This window comes from Nyctibius grandis, chromosome 4 (genome assembly GCF_013368605.1).
Source record: "Nyctibius grandis isolate bNycGra1 chromosome 4, bNycGra1.pri, whole genome shotgun sequence".
NCBI lineage: Eukaryota > Metazoa > Chordata > Aves > Nyctibiiformes > Nyctibiidae > Nyctibius > Nyctibius grandis.
The window spans coordinates 10,630,279-10,643,115 of NC_090661.1; the positions used below are offsets into that span (position 1 = coordinate 10,630,279).

Consider the following 12,837-nt stretch of genomic DNA (forward strand, 5'->3'; position numbering starts at 1 on the left):
GGTCCGTCAGGCTCAGGAAAAGGGCGTTTCGAAGCCCGGCAGCGGGAGCCGGGCCGGGCCTGGAGGAGGGCTGCAGCCCCCGGGTGGTGTGAAGGCCACGCTCCCCTGGGAGCTGGGTCCCCAGACCGGCTGGGGGACTCACAGCTTTTTGGGTGGCCGGCTGTACGCTGAGGCACAGGCCGGTGCCTCACCCCGTGGTCCATCCACCTTTGCACTGCCTTGCAGTGGAGCCCGTCACTAACTCAGGCTGGTTGGTCAAACGCACCAATGCAGGTGACTTCACGCACAAGAGTGCTAGTTAACACGGGTGCCAAAAGTTAAACACAGGTATAGGCAGGCAGGGCCAGGGCTCAGGCAGCCCAATTCATCCATAACTTTGTAAGTGAATGCTCTGAAGGATGGGGGGTCGCAGCTGCAGGCAGATGTTTCCACACCCTGTGGCCAGCACCGATAGAAAAGAACTAACGAACTAATAAAGTGTCACTAAATAGTTTCGTGCAATTTAAAGTTCAAGCTTATTACATACATTTCAGTCTTGAGCACATTTTGCAAAGCAGCTCTTCTGCCTGTAGGTTTCAGCTACATCTGTGATACATCAGAGGCAGCGGGCATCCGGGCATCGTCATATCCACTTCTACAAAGAAATCAACTGTTGTAGTCAGAGCAGTATAAAAGCCAGTGGGAAAGAAAGGTGACTTAGCATGATAGATTGCCTATACTAATCCTGCTTTGATTTGCAGATGAGTAGCTTAAGAGAGAAGTATCTTCAAAACAGGTAATTTGCTGTGACTGGTTCAGGAGGCACCCAGGCCTGGAACAGCATTAATGTCATCTGGATGCCCTACTTTCACTTACCACTTAATCACTCGATTAACAATTCAGGCAAAAAGCCACACACACTTCATGCAAATATCTAGCTATCCATTAGGCATAATAAGTGAAATGAAATTACCATGAGGATATTTCTAAATCGGCTAATAATTGTTGTGTTTTTACAAGCCGGTAACATTGGTTAGCTGATGAGAGGTAGACATCAATGTGTATTTGTTGCATGCAGTTAGTATATACCCTGGAGAAAAACTTTATTCATCCATACTGCCATCAGTTAAAAGCAGGAACGAGCCCAAACCGTTAGCACAATCTCTGCTTTCCTTACATTTGCTCTCTGACTCATAGCACCGATTGTGTCTCAGGGCTGTTGTCTACAGAACAGTCCAAATTTCACACACTATTCTCCTTTTACAGGAGTTCTGTTCACACAGTGCATGGATTAAGAGATGAACAGTTTTGAATAGTTTTTAAGAGCATAATAAAAGACTATTTCAAAAGAAGGAGAAATAAACACATCAAGCCTTTTTTTATATGCATGTGAATCCGTGGCATTTACAAACAGAGCAATGACCCAACTAAATCTCCATTTGCACCTGAATGACTATACATAGATGTCAATATAGGACTTTGTGGGCCCAGCAGAAGAGACAGCATTTTGGCTTGCCCTTGTACCACTACGTTTGTGTTTAAAGACAGAATGAACAAGCCACACACCTCACAAACAGTAACAGGTGCTGGGTTGTGCAGTACGGGAAAGTCAGAATTCAACATGCATTTGCCAAGTCTCACACAAAATAGCTGACCCAGAATCTTTCTTTTCTATTTCACTACACTCAGGATATGTAAATTAATGACAAATGCAATATTACTTATTTAATAGCCTCATAAGCTATGAGTGTTTCACATCACAAGGAGAAAATAAATTTTAAATTAAACTTAATGTGTTTAAAATCAACTTTATCAGATCTGGAGACAGAAGTACTCTGTGCTTTAGGTAATAATGCTAAAGCAACAGACAGACTTAAGTTTACTGGGGTGTTTTTATGGGTTTCTTTCAGAATTTATTGTGGTTCTTTGGGTATAACATTATTGTAGTGTTTTTCTACTTATGATGTTTCTCTTTGAGGACAGTTACAACAACTTTTTCCCTGGTACTTAAATTTAAAAGTACATATGCTACTTTTTTTTCTTTTGATCTGGGAATATATATGGACGTATGACCTTAAATTAATATTGCATTCAGCACAAAAGGCCTTAAAGATATGCACAAGGTCTAAGTTATGGCAGATACAGGAATGTTGATTTTAAATGCCTAGCTCTTACGTATACAATATTTTAACCACAAATAAAAGCTACATATAAATTCAGTGGGGATTTTTGTTTGGCTAGGTTTTTGCTCTGCTTTATATTTGATAAATGAATACTTTCACAATCATGCTCCATGATCCCATGCACAGGACATAGTAGTGAGCAGGCTGCCATCCAGGCTGGCCCCGCTGCATCTGGCACATAGAAATCTGGAGCAGACCACGAGACCTCTCACCGTGCTCCCTGTCAATGCCTTGTTCGTACAGATGAGCCAACCAGTAGCTCAAATTAATTGTATCCTGATCATTTATATACTTTTTCCAGGCAATAAAAGAAGGCTAAATCCACATACTCAAATAATTCTTATTCACCTGCATATCTGTCCATGCACACCTGGTTTTTATTTCTTTTACTACAGGACTCAGAATGATCACAGTCTTACTTCCTGAATGAGGCGGAAGAGGCAGGGTACGTAATATACCGACCACGGGAGAGGCTATTAAGAAAGAGTTCTGTGACAGCCAAGCTAGTTAAGGCCATGAATAAATATTCATTTGCCTCGGAGTTCTCTCCTAACATTTTTCTCCTAGGTGTACCTCTGCTCTAGCCTTTTGAACATTTGGTCATTTAAAGACTGGAAGTAGAATTTTCAAAAATGCTTTATCAACCCACTGCTGTCTCTATGATTGCCTGCGGTAACACCCTTCACTGACTTCAGGAAGAACAGAACTAGACCAAAGTCTACCCTCTTTATTTTTCCAAGCATTTGCGGTCAGCCTTCTACCGACCTGCCAATTCCATGTGGTTAACTGCTGCATGTGCCTGCCCCACCCTGAGTAATAGTTAACAGCACATTAAAAGAGCCCGCTTAGAAAAGAAGGCATTTCCACACAGGTTACTTCACAGATGTTTAACATCTATTTCTCGATGGGGATTTTCCCGAGAGTGCCCCAACGTACCTAGAGATAACAGCTCTGGCAGGACCTGGTGCTCCTGCACGTGTCTGTGAGCAAGACACGCCAGGAACCTGCTCCCTCAGGTGAGGTAAGGCCGTGGCCACCCCAGGAGGCCAGGAAGCGTGAGCTGCCTCCAGCCCTGTCCTGCAGCAAAGTGTTTTTGAATTTCACTAGGAAGCCCTACTCCTTTTCACGTGGCTGTGGGCAGTGGCCACCTCTGCACGGTGCTGGGAGAGGCAGTGCAGAGAGCAGGTAAAGCACAGCCATACCCGGCAGGCATTTGTACATCCACATCTTCTATTCCATACCCATAACAAGAAAGTTTATACATCCCAAAGGACTTTGCTGCACATGATTTCAGACCCCATAAGACAGGCCCAGGGCTGACTCATCATCCCAATGTGGCTACGTTATAAGAGCAGAAAGCATCAGTATCAGGGTAGAAGGGCTCCAAATTTTCCTTGCCACCATCATCTAAAACTCACATGAGGATAAATTTGTTTCCAGCTCACAAGGTGAATTTAAGATTGAGCATATGCTTATGCTTGAATTTAAAACAGAGCTATGCTCTCTACTCCACTTGTAACTTGTTTGGGATAAGAATCTTCTCTTTAAATAAATTATATAACAAATAATAAATTAACATAGTTTCATAAAAATATGAAAGTATTTCCAACCAGATTCTTAAAAAGTATAATGTATTTTTTGTTGTACATCAAGGAGCAAAAAAGACAGACTAAGATGTAATGAGGAAAAATGTACATGAAATACAAAAGATATGTTGCATACAGTCATAGAGATTAATTATTTGGAAAGTTTCAAAGGAAAAAAGTGGGTTTTAAACTTTTCAGTAAGATGAGAACATCATCCTGGTATTTAATGCTTCTGACAACATGTCATTCCATCAATCAGTTAGTTATAAATACTGGGCCAAGTTTACTTGCATTTACGTCTGGCCTTCTTGAGATAGTTTTAGAAAAAAAATCAATATTATGATTTTTTCTTAATAAGCTTCACCTGTGCACTTCACTCGTGCCTGTAATTTTGTACATGTCTGTTACATGAATATTCCAGCAAGCACATTGGTGGCATGCAGGGCCACCAGGTCTCTTTTCATAGTTCATTAGAACCAACAGAAGAAACCATAATTTGTTCATAAATATTAGGCAAAGAGATTTAGGTGAAATCCAGCAAATACCTTACGCATCACGAAGTATTTACCAGGATCTAGGTTCATGAGATGTGGCTGCCATGAAGACTGCAGGGGTAGTATTTGCCTGCTAACATGTCAAACCCATCGTGCTCAACTATGCAAGAACTGTATGGTCCATGCAAAACCCAGCAGGGACAGCTTTAGATCTTAACAGTAGCAAAGTCTTAAAAGATGTACAGAATCTCCAATCTGCTAAACCACATCCTGTTACTTGCTCAAGCAAGAAAGCAAACAGAGTATATCTTTCTGGAAAGAGACTACTAAACTAAAGTGAAATTTTTAGTTGAAATCAGATATGCACTGAGCTAAAAAGCAGATGTTTCAAAGCACAAGACCTTTCAGTTTGCTGCCTGTGCCCAGAGGAACCTGGCCAAATACCCTAAAAATCAGTGAGGCATTCCTTTACCTTGGGGGCAAATGGATTGAACTTGAGTCAAATAATGGCTTACAAAAACCTTTTCCTGAACTTCTTGTCCAATTGAGTTTCTTTAGACCTATGATCATTTGAAGAGGGGACAAGGGGGGTGTGGGGGTGTGTGTGTGTGTGTGTGTGTGTGCGTGCTGCGAATAGGAGGGGCACCTCAGTAAATACCTATGGTGGCATTTCTACTGACATCCTGCTCGCGGGCCAGCCAAGTCCTCCAGCTGTTGACTAGCCAGCTAAGAAATCAACATGACTACAAGATTTTGAACACGGATAAAAGTCTGACTTGTTACTTCCAATAAACCCAGCAGACACGTAATTCCTGTGCAGTCCTGAGAACTTAGGTGTGGTATTATCAGAGAAGTCACCACTACACCCATCTGCCTGTGAGGCACACAAGATGGAAGGGAAAGGACACGACAGTAGAAGAAAAACCTCAGTTCAAATACGCCAAAAATTACCTTGACCTCTGAAGAGAAGCAGCTGTCCATCTGTCCTCTGAAGAGGAGAGAACTATCAATCTGTTCAGCGTCATTGAGCAAGGGGCAACGGAGTAGGCATAACATAAGCCCAAATCTTGCTTATCCACTTCTCATCTTGAGCAGCACGTTGTCTTGCTCTGTAAGGCTCTCCCACTGGTAGAAAGCAACAGAACGAAATGATCTGATAGAGGTAAAGTTAGTGGAATTTGAAAATTGGCAATTAAGGTTTTGATCACCAATTCTTAGTGATCCATGCAGTGACTATTTTCCTTCAAGTCTTCAAGGACCTGTTATAATTTGTATGTCATGCCTAAGGAAATTAGGTGGTGAATTCCTGTGTGAGAACGTGAGGAAGTTGTTGATCTCATGGAGTTTTCAACCTCTTGTGTTAAAGGTAGAGTCAAATGCCCTTTAACTTCAGGGTGTCACTATTCCTAAACTATAAAATAAATCTGTGAACTGCAAGATGGTGTGATTTACTTACCAGTATATGAATTAAGACACTGATATAATTTCTTACCTATAGATCTCTCCTAGACACACATTATTACGTTGTAGATACTGGTGGAGAGAAATTGCTATGGAAATGATTCAGGCACTTCAGAGAGTGAGATATAATTTTATTTTTCAAATAGAAAATTGCTCACATCTAGTCCATTTAGATACAGTCAATATGTTCCAGCACATCACATTATACCCCAAAATGACAGTGCCAAGGACTTAAAAATGAACAAATTATTATGTTAGTGAGTCAATTTACAGAAAAGATTGAGCAGCCAGAAGACTCATAACCAAACCAATGTTTAAATACATTTCTAATACAAGCCAATCATATTAAATTGACCTGTGAACAGTGCACATTGCTTCTCCTTTTCCCCCCCTCCTTCTCTGCTCTCACGAGATACGAAGACTTGCTTTAAATGACTTGAGAGTTTATTGTTTTTCTAAATCACTTGCACAGATCATTTTTGGATCTAATCTTGTGAAGTACTTCATATCAGGCAGGGTAACAGTAGCCTGACAGGTTTTTCCACCCAAGAGCAGACACACAGTTTTGGGTGGAGCATGTGTTACGACCACATGGCATCCAGAAAAGTATCTTTTTAGCAAAGAATATTTTTGAGGTCTATAAAATGCTGATGGCCCTCAGCTTGACTCTAATACTCTCAATAACTTAAATCTTTGGAGCTAGAAGGAAAGCACTCTTTCACATTTGGTTTTATAGCCGAACGGGTATCTGCTGTAAACTGAAATCTCAGGGCTTCTAACGATTCAGAGCAACCCGAACCTGACCGATGTCAGTGTGTGCATCTGCCCTGGGCAAGCAGGCTGGACTTGGAGAGAGAAGGAGCAACCTCCTCCCCAGGATTAGACTGCCCTTCCTCTTGCTCTTTGAATGGCAGCAACACTCAGGTCAATGGACTTTTTAGATTGCAAGTGTGAGGTGAAAAAAAACAATCTTTGACTGATACAACTGGAGGTTTCTGCTGAATTCCCCTCCTGTGCAAAGCACTAAGTTTGCTGTAAAACTTTTAAAAAATATCTTGAAAGCATTATGACTCTCAGTTTTCTACAGAAAACGGTGATAGATGTTCTAGACAGTCTTGTTCTACGGGATTAGATGAGGCTTCTGGGAACAGTAATAAAATCTAGATATTTTTCTCTACAAAACTGGAAATACCAGCAGATCTCAACAGAGAAAATTAAAATAGTTATTGCTGCCCTGCCTGCTCCTACTTTGTGTCAATGTTAAGTAACAGAATTAGTTTAAAAATCAATCACTGCAATCCATCTCAGTAAAAATGTAACCTGAAGATCAGGTACGCTTAGCCTAGGAATGACAGGAAAAAAAATGTCTGATAGTAATTTTGGAACACATTCAAGGATTCTGCTATGTCTTTCCACTGCAATAAAAGACAAATTATATTGTTAAAGCCCTACATTTGATGTTTTAAGGGTATCCCTTCAAGTTATGGTAACCGAGAACATTGTTTAAAAATCTTAATTCATATTTTATTACAATTTATTTACCAAATCAATAAAGCTAGCTACTCTACAAGGCACAGCTTTACCTATATATAGCTGTTAGAAATATACATTTATCAATCAAAATCAGAGACAACATCCAAACTGTAAAATGTAACCAGATACTCTTATCCTCTAAACAGTCTAATAAATAAATATAAATACATAAATATTGCAGAACAATAGTATATTCCTTGCACCAATAGAGGTATATTATTTGTCTGTGGTCAATAGTAAAATCTTGCTTTTATCTTTAGAAAGGGTATTTTAAATTCGTTACAATACAGCAAAAACTTAAGATAATTCATAAATTATTGTGACAGGATCCAGTGTGTCTGTTTCCCTACAAGTACTTACCAAGAGGTTTTTTAGTTTAAAGCTTTTGTAACAGGAATGCTTCTAGCTTTGGCTGTACCATAGGCAACTGCTGCAAATTAGCACCATTTGTGAAATAACGAAAACATTAAATCTTCTCAGCGCATGAGGTAAAATGATATTAAAAAAGAAAGAGTCTTTTAGTTTCTCCTTGTTTTTTCAGTTTGAAAATCTAGTGCATCATACATACAGCTAGGAATGCTACCAATCTTAAATTGCAGAATTATCTCACATTTAAGAAAGTACTTAAATTACACCAAATACTAAGGAGAATTTCTGCACACCTGCTTTGCCAATATCTACAAATACATGTACAAAAAAGATAGGGGATAGTTCCTTTAAGCAAAAATATGCATAAATTCTTAAGCAGCAAGATAAATGTACTTTAAATATACCCACAATATTTTCTACCAAATGTTGACATTACGAACTCAACATTTTTTGCAGTGCTTTTGAGGAATTGTTCTCAGGGAGATCTTTAACTGCTACTCCACTCATCACACCCTATGATACTATTTGTGATGTATTTTATCAAGTGATTGTAAAGCCTATCCCTACTGTTTGGGTCTAGGTTACTATTTCTAAATTATCATTTACCATATTTTAAGGACCTTAATCTATGACATACAAAAGCCTTTTTAAGCATTTAACAGTTTTAAGGGTTGTCACTCCTTTGATAATCCCTTACCATTTTACAAAATGTAGGGATTTAATATTGCTTTAACTCCTTGTTCAAAAATACCCAGTGCACTAAAACTTACAAATACCTGGAAAATTTATTTCTGACATTGCATTTACAGTAGTTTTAATGAGTGCTTATATGTAGTTATTAGTCAAACGACCCTTCCTCCACCAGCAATAAAAAATAACCTTATTTTTATATGAGATCCTTGCTTTCTCACCTTTAAATAGTTCACCATAGCTTGGCTGTGCCAAAATATTAACAAAACCTCATACAGATTCAGACAAACAGGTAGAAAGTAATGCCGTCTCAAAAATACTAAGTAATGTGATCACATTTCTCAGAAACTCTATTCTCAGCATTAAAATAAAATTCCAAGAAAACAACAGAGCTCTGATTTCCCTGTCACAGACCCTGATGCCCATCAGACAGGTAAATTCAGTCCTATTCTGTATTCAGGTGATCCTTCGAGCTGATAGTGAAATGACTCACTCCGGTATGAGCAAAAGAACTGCTTAAGAGCTTTTGATAACAAAATGGCATGTTTCCCAAATAAACTGATTTTAAATTTGAATTCCTTCATTTTTCAGAAGACTGTATCTCCATTATTATCAATATTGCTGAACTCATGCTAATTTGCACGTGGCTGTTTAAATCCTGCTCAGCTGATAGCCTCTAGATAATATAATGCTTTCAAAGTGCTGGTCTTCTGCTTTTTCTTTCAGTCTCTGCTCCTCTAAAGTAGATACGAGTTTGTCTCTTTCTTCAACCACTTTCATCATCTCAGTAAAAATTTCATCCTCCTCGTTCAGATCCGTCTCATCTTTAAGGCTGCCTAAAAGATCACAAAACGAGGTTAAAATCCAGATCACACTGTTGCTACACTTTGCATTTTAACTGTTGGTGTCCAGCTTGAATTAATATATAGTCAATGACAAATGAAGTCAATAGCAGTTAATATTTTTTGTGTTACAGTTCAGGGGAAATTTCTTCTGCATTTGGGCCATTTAAGGTTGGACCGTTAAGGCTTCTAAAGCCTATAGTACATCTTTTAGCAAAACTTAGACTGGAAGTGGTAGGAAGAGCACTACTTATTTATAAAAACATTTAAGCTGGAGTTTAAATTTAGTTTATACAACGTAAAAAGCCCAGCCATGAAATGTAGAACCTGTAAGAAAATGGAAAGTGTTTTTCAGAAAAAGTATTGAAAACTGCTGTCACTTAGAATCCACATGCTTAAAACACTTAGAATACACATTTCAGTGTATTCAGTGCTATGTAACCCCCTCCTCCTCCCTGCATTCCTCTTCCCCACCCTCTCTTTTCTAATACTGAATGAAAGGACTAGCCCAAACTGTAATCCCAAGTACCTAAAAGCAGTTCCAAAATATTGCGGTAACCAGCAATGCTCCAGTTAACTATAAAAGCAGATAACCTCTTTTGTGTTTAAGTGGTTGAAGAAATTACTTTCCGTTGCTGCCCATCAACACGTTAGCTGGATGTTGCTGCCTGTGCAGTGCAATTAGTGGAATTATATGTGCGAATGCTTCTGATCCAGTTTGGTATACAACTGGGCAGGTTAACTTAGCTGTCTTCACTAGAAGTCAGATGAGAAGATCTCACAAGCTGCATTTTGCTGGCTGAGCTGCACTCGCAGAAGAGCACAGGAGGAAGAGCCTCAGTCACTCTGGTCCTTTTTGGAGCAAGCAGGGACTCATATAGGCATGGTCTGGGCTGGATGTGGGCTGTGGGCTGGAGCACACTCTCCACTTACCATCAACGGCCATTTTCTCTCTCAGTTTTTGTTCCAATCTGCTTTGGTGGTCCTCCAATTCTAGCTCTTGGGCTCTAGGTACAGTAAAAAGTACATTAAAGAATAAGGTTTTTTTTTTCAATAAAGACATGTGTTAACGAAGAGACTCTGTGTTCTGTTTATCCAGTAGTTTCTGGTGCAAGCTGGAACACAGGAGGTTCCACATAAATATGAGGAAAAACTTTACAGTGAGGGTGACTGAACACTGGAACAGGCTGCCCAGAGAGGCTGTGGAGTCTCCTTCTCTGGAGACATTCAAAACCCGCCTGGACGCATTCCTGTGTGATATGATCTAGGTAATCCTGCTCCGGCAGGGGGACTGGACTAGATGATCTTTCGAGGTCCCTTCCAATCCCTGACATTCTGTGATTCTCCTCATGGGCAGTCAAAGCTAAAAGCTTTGCCTGTGCCTACATTGCCACAACACCAGAAGTACCACTACCACCTTTGGTATTATGTATCACATTAAGCTTCCTCATACATCGCAACACTTCAGGCTTTAACCAGCTGTGCTTTGTAGGTGGCACCCACAACTTGATTCTGGATAGGACTGAATGCTCCCACACACGAAGGGCTCTACCAGGCCCTCTGCACAGGAATGGGTTGTGAGACAAGGGAATCAACACACATGAACACATCCAGACAGCAACATTTTGTGTCCTACAGTGATAAAAGCAGCCTGCTTTTGCTTTTTTAACTCTGCTTTGCAGACAGCATAAGCAGGAAGCGTTGCTGCCGCAACACCCAATGACAATCAAAGGGGAAAGAAAAGGTTTGGCCCCTGGCAGCATCAGCACAGCTGGGGAGAAACTGGGGTGCAGCTGGAGCTTGTGGCTGGGCTGCAGGTCCGCACACAGTGCAGGGGGCTGAATGAGTGACATGGAAATGATAAATGGCAATGAGCAGCCTGCACTGGTGTGAAAAGCAGGTGTGGGTAATGACTGCTGCAGCTCTCATCGCCTTCCCACATTGCCCAGAAATAGTGGAGAAATTAGCTTGAGAGTCACCTCTGCCTATCTGTTGAGTGCATTTCCAAGGAGACGAGGTGAGGGAGCTACAGCCAATATTGTTTCCATCAACCACAGACAGTGGCATTTGAATCAGTTTTTATTTGCTTGGTGTATCTGCTTGTTTCATCACAGCAGTGAATTCCGACATCTTTTCTCCTATGTCCAATAAAAACTGAGATAAACTTGTCATACTATTTTTCTTCCACAGGAAGTGGAAGTGTTTGTTAGATCCGCATTATGTAAAGGCAGAGCATCTATATGCTATACTGGTTTAGAGTATCATATAGGATTGAAATAATTGAACCACTGTGAGAGGGAAGGGTGACGAGGGCTCAGCTGGAAATCTCTGTTCAAAACAGATTGTAGCTACTCTGGGTACATTTATTCCATGACAGTCTCAAACTGCAGCACACAGTAAGGTGTTCAGGTGTAATGTGAGCACACTTTTCCCCTGTTCCCTTACCATCTTTAGCACTAATGCTTGTCCTTACTTACATAATCAGGAGCTCAGACTCATAACGCATTAATTTATTCTTCTCCAGGACCAGCTCAAACCATTCATGTAGCATCTGAGTTTCATCCTTTGTGCCTGAATCTGTTTAAAATAGCAGAGTTAAGTGTGCATTACCTGCTTTCCTTCCAATGCTCTTACCACTTAAGTTAACTTTAAATAGTTCTCATTTGTAAGCCTAGGCGAGTTCAAACATAGGGGTTTTTTTGCTGTATGTAACTTACACCAGTAATGTCTGGGTATAACATTCTTGTCCACATTTAGTTGAAAGTTGTAGGTTATTGCAGTTAAAAATGCATTAAAAACACTTTTGTTTTGGAAGTTGTTTTTTCTTTCAAATAATCATATAGACTTTCTTTTTTTAATGGGCACTTTTTCTTTCTTAGTTCTGCCTTTGATAACATAGATTCTCTGTTGATACTAGACTCCAGCAGCTGAACTATATGTATAAATGGATACCCCCTTAACACAATCAGACCTCAAGATGTACATGCTAGCAAGTATCAGCTTAGTTCCTGCTTCCAGTGGGCATCAGACGCACAATCAAATCCTCTACAAATTTCCATTCATTTGCCAACTGGCCTCTAAATATGCATCTGCATTGAATGACAGGAAAGGTGGTGGGACAGCACAAATTATTATTACTGCGTAGTTTTGTAACACTTTGGGCCAGGGTATCGCTGGTAGGCACTATACAGACACAAAACACGAGATGGTCTTCCTCCCAGAGAGGTCACAGCTTGACTCTGCCTTGCTGAAGAGGAGGACGGATTTCTCTTTCACCAGGTGAGGGCCTTTACTGCTCCTAAAATGCCATCTGCACAAAAATCTTTGGCAATGGAGAACCCCTGGGTGTGTTCAAGTGGCAAGTCAGAGCAAAGGTGTATTTCTTTTCCTTGCTGTCCGCTTTAATGCGCTCATCACTTCACATTTTCCATTCATAGTCTTCACAAAAACAAAACCACCCCACCACCCTTCGATGCAGAATTACAGCAGCAGTGATGGCACCACAAAATAGTGATCACTTGTAGGAAGCAAATATCTTACACTACTCCAGCTTGAGGCAACAATTTAGGTGACACACTGACCCCTTCAGAAGCAGAAAACCAACAGCCAGCCCGTGCTCCTGCCTCAGCACGTGGTAGTTGCACACCCCACCGTGCTGCTGCTGTGTGTTCGAGTCAGGGACAGTCAGACCTGGGACAAA

The 12,837-nt window shown here is 40.5% G+C and overlaps 1 protein-coding gene across 1 annotated transcript in view; it reads right to left on the minus strand.

Moving 5' to 3' along the window:
* Positions 1-8,946: 8,946 nt before the first annotated feature.
* The window catches only part of MICAL2 (microtubule associated monooxygenase, calponin and LIM domain containing 2), a 152,623-nt gene continuing 148,732 nt past the window's right edge, over positions 8,947-12,837 (minus strand). Inside the window, 3 exon segments of the mRNA XM_068398565.1 lie at positions 8,947-9,131; positions 10,071-10,144; positions 11,615-11,714. Of these exon segments, the coding sequence (XP_068254666.1) occupies positions 8,947-9,131; positions 10,071-10,144; positions 11,615-11,714 (359 nt within the window).